The 14,781-nt window shown below is 29.8% G+C and overlaps 2 protein-coding genes across 8 annotated transcripts in view; one reads left to right on the forward strand and one right to left on the reverse strand.

Annotated features, from left to right (window-relative positions):
• The first annotated feature begins 434 nt into the window (after nucleotides 1-434).
• Nucleotides 435-5,098, forward strand: Hacd1 (3-hydroxyacyl-CoA dehydratase 1). The gene is made up of 8 exons (XM_080173745.1): nucleotides 435-542; nucleotides 942-1,040; nucleotides 1,252-1,319; nucleotides 2,021-2,122; nucleotides 2,512-2,612; nucleotides 3,072-3,119; nucleotides 3,671-3,797; nucleotides 4,670-5,098. The coding sequence occupies exons 1-8, from the start codon at nucleotides 468-470 to the stop codon at nucleotides 4,704-4,706; spliced, it is 657 nt and encodes a 218-aa protein (XP_080029871.1). The 5' UTR covers nucleotides 435-467; the 3' UTR covers nucleotides 4,707-5,098.
• A 2,821-nt stretch (nucleotides 5,099-7,919) lies between these two features.
• The window catches only part of LOC145329527 (polyamine-transporting ATPase 13A3-like), a 43,648-nt gene continuing 36,786 nt past the window's right edge, over nucleotides 7,920-14,781 (reverse strand). For 6 of the 7 annotated variants that reach the window (XM_080173750.1, XM_080173749.1, XM_080173747.1 and 3 more), the window contains 12 exons: nucleotides 14,576-14,697; nucleotides 14,090-14,191; nucleotides 11,411-11,562; nucleotides 10,873-10,933; nucleotides 10,409-10,520; nucleotides 10,101-10,162; nucleotides 9,874-9,965; nucleotides 9,381-9,442; nucleotides 8,775-8,893; nucleotides 8,620-8,671; nucleotides 8,081-8,162; nucleotides 7,920-7,970 (listed from right to left, as the gene is read on the reverse strand). In XM_080173750.1, the coding sequence (XP_080029876.1) occupies nucleotides 7,924-7,970; nucleotides 8,081-8,162; nucleotides 8,620-8,671; nucleotides 8,775-8,893; nucleotides 9,381-9,442; nucleotides 9,874-9,965; nucleotides 10,101-10,162; nucleotides 10,409-10,520; nucleotides 10,873-10,933; nucleotides 11,411-11,562; nucleotides 14,090-14,191; nucleotides 14,576-14,697 (1,065 nt within the window). In that variant the 3' untranslated portion in view covers nucleotides 7,920-7,923. The remainder of the gene's footprint in view (nucleotides 7,971-8,080; nucleotides 8,163-8,619; nucleotides 8,672-8,774; nucleotides 8,894-9,380; nucleotides 9,443-9,873; nucleotides 9,966-10,100; nucleotides 10,163-10,408; nucleotides 10,521-10,872; nucleotides 10,934-11,410; nucleotides 11,563-14,089; nucleotides 14,192-14,575; nucleotides 14,698-14,781) is intronic. The other variant, XR_013882953.1, reaches the window with a different exon arrangement.

A 14,781-nucleotide genomic window follows, 5' to 3' on the forward strand; every position in this document is an offset into this window, starting at 1 on the left:
TAAGTAAGCAGAAATAGTCCAAAGTAAACAATAACAAAAGATAAGACATTTCATTCTGCTAGGATTGCACTTTGAGGCAGGCAGCTTCAAATATTTCAATTTAAAGTACATGTTCTTACAGTAAAATGATTATTAAGCAAAGCGCATGGTATTTGATGAATTTTAGTTTTAAATATAACTATTTTACTTTTTAAAGAATTCAGTTTTTAAGTGTCTTGAATGTAAAATGTGACCACGATTTTTTAAGAGTATTTTTTTAAATGTCAGATAATGATTATTCAAAATTTTACAAATAGACAGTGAATAGTAGAATTTTTATAGTGTTGTTTATCTAAATTAGGTTTTAAAGTCTACTTTTTATTTTGTGTTAATTATAGAACTTTATAGACATTTATCCTTCACATTTACCGGCTTTAAATAAATTCTTTAGAAATATATATTTACCTATTGAATTTTATAGAATCAAAATGTCAGCTAGGGTTGCATATTTGTTCACCTACAATGCTCTGCAATTTCTGGGTTGGTCATATTTGTTAGTCAAGGTATAAACAAATTAATTTTTACGCGAATATTTAAACGCAACTATAATATATCTCAACCACCTATTTCTATGAATAGTTTTAAAGTCATTTTCTTAGACCTTGCGGAGCTCTTAAAGTTTTACTAAACCTAAAAAAGCATCATAAAGTTCGATTTTCCAGTGGTCCATAATTATATGTAATATGTGGTTGGGAATTTGGGAAACCGCCATATTCCTTACAGTGCAGTGCAGTAAATCTTTGCCAATACACTTCGATTATTATAAAGTCAGAGACTAATGTCTTAGCATATAAACAAACACTCCTCGTATTATGCACATGAAGATAGGTGTTTCAACTCATAATATGTAAATTATAAGGCAGAAATTAAGATTTCATATTTAACATTAAACATCTTTCAAGATATGCGAGAGCTTGTCTCATGGTCACAACAGTGCTGTACAATTGTACGACGATGTCAGTCTTATCCTACAAATTTTTCAAACTGGTGCTGCTTTAGAGGTATTTAGATTTTGAATATTTATGATATTCTACAAGTCATTCTTGACTGTCGCGATCAGAAATGTAATGTCTGAAACTTCCCTTCTCATACAATACAATTAATATTAGTATATAATTTAAAATCCCCCTCTAATTAATATTTTCGTATTCATGATAATTATTTTCATTGTTTTTCGTCTCTTAAAGCTTAATTTACAGTACTTGACTTTAGATCTTGCATGCAGCTCTGGGACTTGTAAGGTCAAATGTTCAGATTACTTTTCAGCAAGTTCAGTCAAGGTAAAATACTCAATGAAATCTTTGCAAACAAAAGCCAGTATGTTATGTAGTATTTAAAATTGTTAGTTTATGGGAAGCTTTTCTACATTTTGGCTCGATTTGTACCTTGTAACTAATAGCTCTAAATGTTAATTTAGAAATGTTTCAACTTTACATGAACAGTGCTAATGTTTGTAACAAAAAGTTAGAATTAAAAGACTATTCCTGAATTGATTAGACACAAAGTTAAGGATGTCATGTTGTAGCATTATATCTTTTTGGGGTACTGAAATATTCATGTTGCCATTCCTACATATAAGTTAAATAGGTATTAATATAGTAATGTAGTTTAAAATATTTTTTACTTGCCTAGACAACTAAGAATTTTGTTATCTCTTTTTGTATTATCTTAAATTTTGTAAATCTAATAGTACAGCAAATAGAATAATGTAACTTATATTTATAATGAAAACTATCTAGGTATAGAACCTTAGTCAAATATGTTTTTCTTTTTCTACAACGTATCAATTATATGTTTATTTTTATATCTTTAAAGAAATATCTAGCATATCATGTTATACAATGGTCTTAAAAGCAATATGATCCAAAATTAAACTTTAAACAGTAGTATCTGTAATCATATTTCCAAATGACAACTTATTACCTATTCTTTCCCGGATTAGTTTTGTATCTTCATTATATGTAATGTAATTATTGTTTAGACTGTTTATTACTTGGGGAATTCTGTACCTGCTACCCACCACTCGTTCTTCTCTTGGCCTTTTCTGTCTTCTATTTGCATGGACTATTACTGAGATGATTAGGTAACTTAATTATCTTTTAATACACAATTAGGTCTACAAGTAGTGCATTAAAAACAAGCGAACTAAGTAGGTACTAGGCATATGAAAAAAAGTCATTACAGTGTTTTATTTGTTAGTATGAAGAAGATTTGAATTTTGCTATTTGTGGTGTATAGTCTCTGTGTGCCACCTTAATAATAAGGTATCTGTGCGCTAGAAAAATATGACTAAACTCAAAAGTAACCAACAACTGTATAAATTCAGAAGAAAAAAATATTTGTAAAAGTTTCGTGATTTTGAGGGGCACAGCACCATGATAATGATGATCTTTCCAATTGCCCTCAAAATATTATTTTAGATTTATTTCGCTTCTTTTGTATACCTTGTTCCTGGATAAAACTTAATTTTAGATACTCAATGTATGCAATCCAGTTGGTGGCAAGTCCTCCCTATTTCCTGACCTGGCTCAGATACACATTCTTCATTGTGGCATATCCAGTCGGAGTTTCAGGTACAAAGTTTTTAATGATTTCGACGATTTTTTATCATTCAAAATAAATCTTAATTTTTATCACACAAATCATGATTTTGTATACATATTTTTAGACATTGAATGTAATTTTAGGATAATAAAAGAGGGTTCATAGTCCTATTTCCTCCTAATAAATTAATCTACCCTTTTCAAATGTTTATGAGTGTCAAAGATACATGTTTAATGTGTTAGATATGTATAAATTACAATATGTTTTGCATAAATTTAGTATATTTGTCTTTTATTTGAATCTTTGTGTTTTGTATGTTTCGATTTTGTTTTGTAATATTTGTGAAATTACATTAGGAAAATACTATTGTTATTTTCTATAGGTAAACTTTTCTATGTAGCTGTAAAAATTTGACGACATTTGTTATAGACTTCAAGAGAAACAAAAAAATACTTTCTGTAGGTAAAAAAAACTTTGATTAATCTTAGGAGAATTATTGTGTTCGTTTGCTGGTTTTTGGGAGGCCAAGGACTCAGGTTAAAAATATTTTCCGTTTTATTTTCCATGAAAGTTTCTCATATGAATGCTCAATAAGCAATTAACTTTTAGTGCACATAAAAGCTCGAACAAAGTCTTATTTTACGCGTGTATACTTTAGCCAGGAGCTCCATTATATGTGCATGATTGGATCTTTGCTATTCCAGATTATTTGTTTGCCTTCTCAACGATGTGTTGACATAATAAGTACGTTTAGTAGATTTTGGTTGAAAGCAAACCTTGAAGATTTTTAGATTTTTAACTTATGATAATCGATACCAGGAACATTTTACCCTCAATTGCACCAGATTAAAATTTGTTATTGTACATAAGTACCCAAGGACTATAAAATCAAAGAACAATAAAAACTTTTTGCTTCTAAATTGTTCACTTTAGTAATCTTGTAATTTTTATTTTCTTTTCCGTGGCCAATTTCTATGAAACATGTGTTTTCAATACGAATATTCGGTTTTAATCTAGTGGAAAGAATCGAATTCGGAGCCGTGTTGGAAAGTCTATAAAAGTATTATGAAAAAAAATATATGTTAAGGTGTTTTAAGTGTAGCTATGCCCAACGCATGGAACGCCACCTTCTACTATCCAGCCATCATAGCCGTCATCTGTGCTCTCTATATTCCACTCTTCCCACCCATGTACTTGCACATGTTTGCTCAAAGGTTATTTTTTATCATGATTAATACTCTAAAAGTTGAGACATTGATGCATTTGTCGGTCATGCACCATGCACTGGTTGGACACTTGTTGAACTAATACTACACATCGCTTTTTAATAAAACTAGACCGAATACGGTCATAAAACACAAAGATGATTAATAAAATCAAAACAATGCATAAGAAATGTAAATGAAATATTTTCTCGTACTCATTCGAATCCGGTTGATAGGAACCGGTTCTCATCCATACGAAAAAACTATGTCTAGCATCGTATTATATCCAGCTTTCTACGAATATAAAAATGTACAATCATAAGATTAAAACCATTTTTTTAGCCGGTGCCTTCGGCACCTCGGGGCTAAAAAAACTAGTTTTAATCTTATAATTGTACAATCTATATCCGCGGAAAGCCGTTTATAATACGATGCGAGAAATAACTATTATGAATTATATTTAATCACTGATTTTTGCAATGAACGAATATTTCTTGTCCAGGGAATAAAAGATGTAGCAATAATTCCAAACTCTTCACCATAACCCTGAATATTTTCTATCCTGACACATCCCCTACACGCTACATTCCTCCCACTCTTAACTTGCCCAAATCAAAATACACTTACACTACTGAGTAAAAAATGGCTGAATAAATTAACACTGAAAAGTTCATCAATTTTGAAGTTATCTGTAAAGTGTAACAGTGTTTAACAGAGATATTTCATTACATACACACAGACTGACACTCGAAGTGAGGGAAGCTTTGTCTTATAGACCACGCTTGGTGTGTAAATAAAATGGGAAAACGGAAGATATTTTGTTGAAATTTACACGTATGATTTCTATTAAGATTTATCATAACAATCTTTTTACATTTTAGAAAGAAGATACTCAACAAAGAAACTAAAACAGAGTAAAAAATCTGATAAAACACATATACAAAGGATTATTTGTGAAGCCTTAACCTGTGAATTATTTTTGCTGATCTTGCCCTTTGATTTCCTGTGTAAAAGTCCTTATTTTAAAACATTCCATTTTAAAACTTTATTTTTCTATTAGGTTTTTATTTTTTCAAACAAAAATATTATTTGCCATAAAATACTAATTTTTTATTAATATGCAAAATTTGCACAAATGAGCTTAACAATGCATTATATTTTAGAATTCGTTGCATTCCAATGTTACAAATTAGCACAATTATTAGCTTTTGTCATAGTTTAAAATACCTCTTCTTATCTGTTAAATACTCAGCCAATTTTTTTGTTATTTTTAATAGGTTCGTTGTATCAGAAATAAAATGTTAATGTATATATTAAAGTATTTATTTGATTATTTCATAAGCAAAGCTTTCCTTTAATTTAGTTCGTCCGCAACGGTTAGCTCTAATAGTTAAGTTAAGCAACGTCCTATCTTATCAAACTAGGCATGATGATTTTCGCAGTCGCATCTCTATAATCATCATCAGAAACTTAAACATGTCGATTTATTGCTTTAAATACAATATTTCATATTATATTATTATCCTACTCAAATGATTTTTGGATAGATTTTTCTAGAATTTTTGTTAGACTTCTAGATGGTATATATTGAATAGTAAATGGAGCTGTTACTCTAAATATGAATGTCCGTTTGTCTGCCTGATTTTATCCTTGTTAAACTGATGGTTGATTTTGATTATATAATACTGAACGATATATTTAGATCTAATGTAATATTAAACCTTATTCCTGAATACTAATGCTGTATTAAATATTATTGAAGGACAAATATCACAGATTCGTCAGAGGAGGGGGAGGGGTCATTTATCACATGGAGACCTCGTAGAATGCGGTGTTTTGTAAGCTAAACATTCATGTATAGTTTCCTCAGATTTGAAAGAACACCTGGAGCAATTATTACAATAACCAATAATATCACATTTTCCCTGAGTATGAAGGAACATACTCATTCATGAGAAGTTTCCCTACTAAAATGACCAATTTGAGGTACTCAGCCTACCTACACAAGATATAAAACCTTCCAGTTGAAGAATGAAACTTTGCTAGGACCTTGAGTGATAATGATAATTGAGATGAATCATAGCATTTTAAAAATTGCCCTTTCTGTAGATAATTTTTTGAAATTTTTTTTCACACTGCTTGTTTGAACTAACCAATAAAACTTTAATAAGAGAACCCAAAGTTTGGAGGCCAACAATTGTTTGTGTTTATGAAAATTTGAATTCAACTATAATTTGCAGTACAATGTCCCCTCCCTCTTACTCAACTAAAGGATGGAAATCAATCTTTAGAAAATTTTCTCTTTTAAAAGTTTGGATATTTGTTTCGAGTATTGGAATTAATTGTCCTTGGTATTGTCAAAAGAAAAAAAAAGAATTGATATGGCTTCAGTAAAAGTGCTTAGGTCAGCGTTATAATGGATTATTGTAAACCTTACAAATCTTTAGATTCTCTTAAAACCTCCATTTAAAATATTAGCCAAAAATAACAGTAAACATTAATAAAAACCCTAAACTTATTCAATAGGGATACTAGTTGCCAAATATTATTTCTTGGTATCTTTGTGCTATTACTAGCTTGAACTGTCGTGTAAATTAATGATACTAAAACATTTTTAAGAATTTGAAAAAATATTTATTAAGTATTTAAATTACTTTTTTTCTGCTACAATGGTAAAGCACCTTAATCTCTATTTCGTAATTTTGTAAACTTTGTAGAACGACTTTATTTGACATAATATTTAATATATATTATTTTCTTTAGGTTTTATAACCATTTTGTATAGTGTATTATTATCTAACTGTTTAAAACACATATTTTCTTATGGCTCTTACAATTGCTAAATTCTACCTATGGCCATAGATATACCTCTATATTTATCCCCCAACTTTTAAAGGAATTTTCTAGATATTAATATAAAAAAAAACTAATTTCATTTCTTCTAAAAAGCTTTTGACACAAGAAAATAAGTTTCTGACTTCTAAAGGCTTTTGACACATGCTACTTTTAACTTGTTGTTTGAAACTCTCAAATTTTTTTTCAACTTTAAAAAGATTTTTTGATTTTGAAATCACGTTTGATATATGTCATTGTCATTACCTATGTTCTGTTAGGTACTCACTATATTAATTCACCAAGAAAGCGAATTATGTATTGTTGATTTTTAGATTATGATTAGAAAAATACAATTTAGAGAAGAGAAAACTTATATTTATATTAACTCTTAAAACATTCTTATATACTATAATAATAACATTCATAAATATCTTATCAGTAAATATATGTTTATCATTAGGTCTTCACTTTTTAGTTGTAACGCGCTTTTTTAACATCCTTAAACTTTAACAATAAGTTATATATTATATGCTGTAATAAGTAGAATTTTAACATTAAACTTTATAGGAATAGAATCTAAATATACAAGTTCTTTTTCACAAGTCTGGAATTGATGTTTAATAAAAGTATATAAAATATCAATTTTGAAGTCATGAAAAAGAACTTGTAGAGTACATATGCCATTAATAACACACAATAAATATATTTTAGTTGAGATTTATAGAATAAAATCTGTGCTCTGGTAATTCTTAAACTAAATACTTAATAAGCTACAAGTTTTAAAGCAAGATAATGCTTTTCAAAATTTGCTGCTTAAAAGTAAGTGTTCCTGATAATAGAATAAAATGTTTTGATGATTTAAAACATGTAAGTGCTTGAGTCAAACTTGGTATGATATTTTGAGATTTTGATTTGAGAAAGAAAAACTATAATTAAAAGTTACTGATGTCAATTATTTTAGATTTAAATAACAATGAGTAAGAAGAGATTGAAAGAACAAATTTATATGAGCTGACATTAGGTATTTTACTTATTGCAAAAGTTGCTCCAACTTAGAAAATAAGCAACTTTTGGAGATTGGATTAGAAAATGAAAGTGTTTGCCTTCTTTACATGGATGTTAAGTTTTCTTAGAGGCTGATATGTTTAATAAACTCAGTTTTATATATTGGTCCCTTGGACTTCTATCAGTCATAGATACTGACACTAAGTCTTTTTTTTCGGCGAACTGAATCTTAGCTGTCATAAAGACTGCTAAAACGGTTATCCAGTGACCAGTAATGTCATGAAGATGGTGTCCTTCAACAAGCTGTCTCTTTGCCTCTGGCTCGATAATCCTTGTTTATGTCTGAAATACAAAAAGAAAATAACTTCAACAAAATGCATCTGGCAAAAAAACAATTTTCCCAATTTACTTTAGTTAATAATTCTAAAACAATAATTATAAATTATTTTTACCTGAAAGCTGATTGGACTTTTGGTCAGGATATTGTGTAATTAGTTTTCCTATGGAGGTGTGGATCTCTTCATTCTCGGCAAACTAAAAATAGGATATATGGTGTTACTAGTTTTCTTATGGCGTTTGAGATGTCTTTAAATTAAGAAATTTAATAGGCTGACATTCAATTTAACTGACACTTTAAATTTCAGGTCTAGAAAATGCAAATGTTTTGAAATCCTGCAGTCTTTGCATATCTTAAAAGTAGAAAAATAATTATTTAAAGTTGAACAAAAAACTGGGTATAGTCCCTTTCGTAACATCGCACCTTATGGGGCGATTCTTCGTATTTTTCACAGTAGCTTTTCTCCTATTTCTAGCCCCTGCGGGGGGCTCTAGCCCTACGGGGCCCATTACTTAACCCTGTGGAGCAATCACCTAACCCAATATAACCTAACCTAACCTAAAATAACCTATAAAAAGGCAGTTTAAAAATACGACGAATCGCCCCTTATTGGGCGATATTGCGAAAGGGACTATTCCCACTTATTTTATCTACCTGATTTGTTGTTATATGAACTGGTGTTGATTCAGGATTTTCATATGTTTCCCTAAATATTTAAACAATCAATGAATGTAGAAACTCCAAAACTATTTGAATATTCACATTTGAAGAAGAAATTAAATATTTAAAATAAAAATATTTCCACTGACCTTAGAAGTTCTGAAGCAGCTTCAGAATCGTCTGAGCTTCTCATTCTCAGGTTTTTCGAGGATCCGCGCATAAACTTTTCCTTCATTGAGGCACTCGTCTCTGTCAGCTGATGTCTGAACTATGAATATAATATTTATAGTGTAGAACTAGACTCTGTCAGCTGATGTCTGAACTATGAATAATATTTATAGTGTAGAACTAGACTCTGTTAGCTGATGTCTGAACTATGAATAATATTTATTATTAAACTCGAAGCCTTTATTAGTTATCGCATCGTATTATAGACAGCTTTCCGCGGATATTAAAATTATAAGATTATAACCAGTTGACATAACTGGTATTAATTTTACGATTTTTCAATTTTGTATTCTTGGAATATTGTCTGTAATACGATGCTATGCATGATTTTTTCAGTATAACTGAGAACTGGTTCTAATTCAGCGGATTTTAATTGGTTCGAAGCCATACTGGAATAACATTTTAAAAATATTTCGATTGATTAAATGTATGAAACATTTACTACAAACCCTAATTATTCTCTTTCAGTCTTCACACCTTAAAATTTTTATTATCTAAACTTACATTGGCTCAAAGAATTATATTACCTGATTTTTACTGGTGATTCCAGCGGCCACATCTGGCAATGGATATCCTGGATATTTCTCTCCTACAAAAATATTTTCAAAAAATTTTAAATCTTGTTGGAAAATTGTTAGATTTTAGGTTATAAGAAAAAAATATCATCTTTTTTTTACCAATAAATTACCTCATTCGCCGTGGGAGCCAATTTCTCTTTTTCTGTTCAAACAACCGACAACAGACAACAAACTTTTTGATTACATGACCCTTGTCTGGAAGTCCTAACTGTGCAAGGTAAGGAATTGTGGTAAGGCATTCCTCATTCTCTATTTATTAATGTCACGCAATTAACATAGCAGCAGTGAAAACTATTTTTTATGTCTTTTAGTTAGGAAGCAGTGTCGAGCCGAGATTCGAGGTCATAATATCCCCCAAGACGTCACAAGGCGCCACATGTTCAGTGAAGTATCATCTTTATTGACTTTTTTCTATCTTTCTAAAAAAATGATATTATTATACCTGGCGTCCGTCCGTTATTCTTGTCTAGAGGTGGCCAAGAGGAACAGGACATTAATTCTCGCTCCAGATGTTCAAACTCCAAATGTGGACCTCTGCAATTTTTATTATTCAAAACGTAAATTTAAATAAAGATAAAATCTTAAAGCCTAATGTGCCTAAGACTTTTGTCTTTATGTTTGAGCCTAAAAAATATATTTTGTAGATTAAAAGTTTAAAAGATTATTGACCTGATATTTTCTTTGTACCATGGTAGAACTTTTTGAAAGAATAGTCCATCAAGGATGTACATCTAAAAATAATTCATTTCATTGAGTGTACAATCTTTTGTAAAAAGGCTTTAATATTTAAGGAATCTTGGTGTTGTTTTTTGGTTTATTTTTGTTATTTACTTAGATATGAGATGATTTACTAAGCTTAGGTTCAAATTCCATAAATGTATGGTCTAGTGCTATACCTTTCAGATAATATAACAAGTAAATTAAAAAGTCATCTAATGAAAAGTACAAATTTGCTCCACCATTATCTTTATGCTTACCTCCCAGATATAACAAAAAGTAAAGTTTACAATCATTCCAATGACGGCAATCACTTGAAATTGAAAGCTTGGCGCTATTTTGAAGTTTAGCCTCTCAGAAAAATCATCACTCCTAAAATTTACATTTTGTTAGATTCTAGTTTAATGTACACTTCCATGGTAGGAGGTAAAGGGGTGTTTAGCTCCCTCAAATATTCTCATTTTACCACAACAAAATAAGAGCTTCGACGTCTTAGTAGTTTAATCTTAAATATGACAGCTTTTCTGACAATGCTTGCATTAGTATAATTGATAAATTTTTTAAGCAATTAAATTAGGTTAAAATTACTATGAATTTAATGCAATATTTGTTTTAAATGCTGTTGTTTATTTTTTGTTGATAAGATGGGTTTAGATTTTCGAAAATGTTCGAATTTTTAAAGTCAAAATGAAAATTTAATAATAGATTTAATAATTGCACTTACTTATAAAGAGCCATGAAAATAGTTGTAGAAACTGCGGCAACTGTCCACAGAGACATTATACCTGAATTTTAACACAACCATCAAATTCATTTGTTAATCAATGGCGCTTTCACACAAAGTACCTTGATGATCCCTGATACCCCCCTCCCCTCTTTTATTTTTGTTTGTTTTTTTAGATTTTGTTCAGTTTAGGAAATATTATGTATTGGGAAGCTTCTCAGGGTTAGCGACCGCAGGTATAGGCCCCAAAGGGGTTAGACATAGAAGAAAAAATACCTTGTTTTTCAATTTTTTTAAAAATTGGGGAAGGGGCATTTCCTTAACAACAGTTACTTTTTGAAAGCACTTAAGAAGTCTCCTAAGTAAGTCTTTAAATGTGTTTTAGTATTTAAATCTAAATTGCCTTAAATTTGTGGCTTAAAATTTATAAAGCTAAAATTAAACAAATTTTCAATGATAATGTGTTACTATTAATATGCATTTCAAGGAAAAATTGCCGGTTATTTGTTTTTATTTTTGATTTTAAAATAGTACTTACAATTAGTATAAAGAGGTCTTCTATAAGGAGCTCCTTTGGAATATATGATTGCCGCTATAACCGAGGCTGCACAGGCATACAAGAATATATTTGTCTGCTCGTAGCTCCGGTTTGGAGGCCACAGATTCGGTACAAACTCATACGCTTCAAACCTAAACAATTAGATTGATACAAATATCTTTAATTATCTGAATTGAAAAATAGGCATGAGTAAACAAAAATATTATAATAAAAATAAAATGTATTTAATTCCATTTATAAAGCTTTTTTTCCTTCTAATAGACATTCATTAAAAATTATGTTTCAGACAAGGATGTAAACACCCACAAATCAAAATGAGAAAATAAAAGCAACAAAGACAACCTTGATTTTGATCAGTGACGTGCACAGAGTTTTGCCAAACCCTTAAACCGAAATTAAGAGGTGTATGAGCTTGGGGGGGGGGGGGGGGTTTAATACAGACAGGGGTGTTATATCAGGTCATGGGGTGGATACACCTTACTATGTGTCCAACCACCTACATAAACTGCATATTCAAAAGTTCAAAAAGTGTCCCTTGATAAATTTTTTTACATCCCCTTTAAATTTAAGGGGGTGTAAGGGTGAATTCAACCCCTTAATTTTGCAAGGAGGTTGGTTCAACCCATTCGACACGCCTATGTTTAAAATACTAATTAAATAATAAACTAAAGGGCTAAAGAGAATGTACATTGTACAACAACTTCTCTAAATACAGTATGGGAACCATAGTCTTGTTAAAAAAAAGTTGCGTGTTAATAGACAAATTTAAATGTTAATTTCCTGTGTATAAATGTATATATTTAAATAAAATTTGTAACTTAGGACAAGATTACCTAAACAAATTTATTCTTTTGTTATAATATGTTTTAACAATATTCCTAAATGTTAATAGATTTTTTTTACCATTATTTAGCAAAAACAAGGCTTTTAGGGCTAGTACTGAAAGATTTTAGATTAAATAACATACCTATTTTTAAAACACACCATATTACAAAAGATATTTCACGACTTCTGTTCTTTTGGTTGTCTATTATCCAGGGTTTCGGATCCGGATCTGGATCCGGATCCGGATCTGGATCCGGATCCGGATCCGCAAGGATCCGCATATTTTTGGGTCCAAGGATCCGGATCCGCAAAAAAATGCGGATCCGGATCCGGATCCTTGGACTCAAAAAAATGCGGAAAAAATGGAAAAATCTACCTAAATTTATATAAAATCTCAGACATTCTCTTGATGAGAGCCAATCTTTAAGGTTTAGGGTCAGACTTGAAAATTAAAAGTAATTTTGACTTCGAATTAAAGAATAAATATTTTTGAAAAATTTGGTGATTTTATTTTTATTGTCAAGGATTCCGGATCCGCACTGACCCAATTTGGAGGATCCGGATCCGGATCCGCAAAAAATCAATGCGGATCCGAAACCCTGCTATTATCTATAAATTACACCTTATGTGTGGGGTCGCAGCCACTAATATTGAAAATAAAATTCAAAATTTTATTTCTATTGAAACATCTTAATTTATTTTATTTTTGTGAGAACACCGTAATAACATTTAAAATCAAATTTATTAAATCCGGGGATTTTATTTTTCACCATCTAATTGAAATTTAAAAAGGTGAGAAAATTTCCTTTCAACCAAGAAAAGATTTTTTATTAGGGGAATTTAAGAAGGTTTTTCAAATAATATTAATCCTATTTGTAGGGGATTATGCTGATTTGTCTTATCTTTTCAAATATAAATTTGATGTTTCTACAATGTAAACTTTTTGAAACAATGATGACAACACCAATAAAAGAAAAACTCGTAATTTTTAAATATTAGTGCCACAAACATTTTTGTATATTTTGCTTCCACGTGATATTTTTAAATATGCATATTTGGCATATGTATATGTGGCAATCTGCCGTCATAGGGTTTAAATTGACGAACATTAAGGTTTAATTATACAATGATAATACGAGACATATAGTATGATGTGGATATTCACAGCACATATTTTGGTTGGGGAAAATTAACATCCCTCCAAATTTATTTTAATAAATTCTTTTGTTTGGAAAATTGAGAACATTAAGTCAAGAAGAAAAATTTAAATTTAAATTTTAATATATTACATTTTAATAACCCTGTAAAAATTTAAATTTAATTTCTGAAAAGATTTATAGATGGTATAATCTAATCTGTGTTATTAAAATTATCCCTATCAATTTTAATGTCCTTATCAAAGAAAATATTTTCCTCGCATCAATATAAAAAAAATTCTTTAATTTGCAAGGGATTTTACAATTTATTTCAGTCCTACCATTCCCTTTTTGTACTCTTGTTTGACAGAAGCCAATTCAAATCCCTTTTACTTACAAATAACCTTTTACGCATTCTGTTAAAATTGTACTTTTTCTACTTTTTTTGCAAAATGTGACTAAAATCTAAGTTTTAATTTTTACTTTTCTTTTTGTTATAAAAGGAAAAAATATATTTTTTTAAATTTACCTTCAGAAAAAGGATTAGTTTGGTTGCTTAATTACAGAACAGCCTTTATAGCAATTATGGACCATATGACAATACATACGGTTTTTGGTCTCTATGTGAGTTTTATGTCAAAGCCCTATGGAACTATGGCCACCACAACTCCATCAATGAAAATATGAAATTTCTTACCATTCTTGTTGATGAACATAGAACCAGATGAAAATATAGGCGATTGTCTGGAAGAATAAGAAGGAGACAACAGAGAACATCGGCAGAAATGATAGCAGATGCCTAGAAAATAATTTATAAATTGGTTAAGATCCCAAAGGCTATATTTGTAAATTGTATATTTTTGTTTTTCAGGGTAGTTTTTTAACGTTTCATTTCTAGGTTTTCTCAAAATAAATAGCAAAAGCAGAGTGTATACTGTCAAATGCTTTCTTGAAGTTATAATATCTTGTTAAGCTCAAAAACAACAACTAAATGCCTTGCCCTTATATCATTTAAAACACTGTATGATGACTTAAGTTATCCAAAAAATGTTATTTTAAGAGTGATAACAAATAGTTCAAATACATATTCTTTCATTGCTACTAAACATAATTGAGAATTTTTTATCATACCATTGATTGTTTCTCTATTATGATCATTTTTAAAAATTGTTGATTTTCTCACCTTGTTGGTTTTCTTTTGACAAGCTGTGTGTGTGGAGCTGTATTTCCAATCATAAGAATAGGCACAGCAGCCAGACCTATATCAACCACCAGATACTGGTTATCACTCGGCTCAGTACCAATCTTAACAAAAATTTTAAATTGTGAAAAAGTTTGAAGTACAAAATGTTAAATTAAAGCCTAATAATATAAATATTCTTGCATTTA

This window comes from Acartia tonsa, chromosome 10 (assembly GCF_053477335.1).
Source record: "Acartia tonsa isolate MP-2025a chromosome 10, ASM5347733v1, whole genome shotgun sequence".
Classification (NCBI taxonomy): Eukaryota; Metazoa; Arthropoda; class Copepoda; order Calanoida; family Acartiidae; genus Acartia; species Acartia tonsa.

What these genes read in the sequence shown, in the direction of transcription:
- Hacd1 (XM_080173745.1), top strand. Translation starts at nt 468, where the DNA reads ATGTCAGCTAGGGTTGCATATTTGTTCACCTACAATGCTCTGCAATTT. An exon ending in GGTCATATTTGTTAGTCAAG is followed by an intron (nt 543 to 941) that starts GTATAAACAAAT and finishes ACATCTTTCAAG; the next exon opens with ATATGCGAGAGCTTGTCTCA. An exon ending in ACTATTACTGAGATGATTAG is followed by an intron (nt 2,123 to 2,511) that starts GTAACTTAATTA and finishes ACTTAATTTTAG; the next exon opens with ATACTCAATGTATGCAATCC.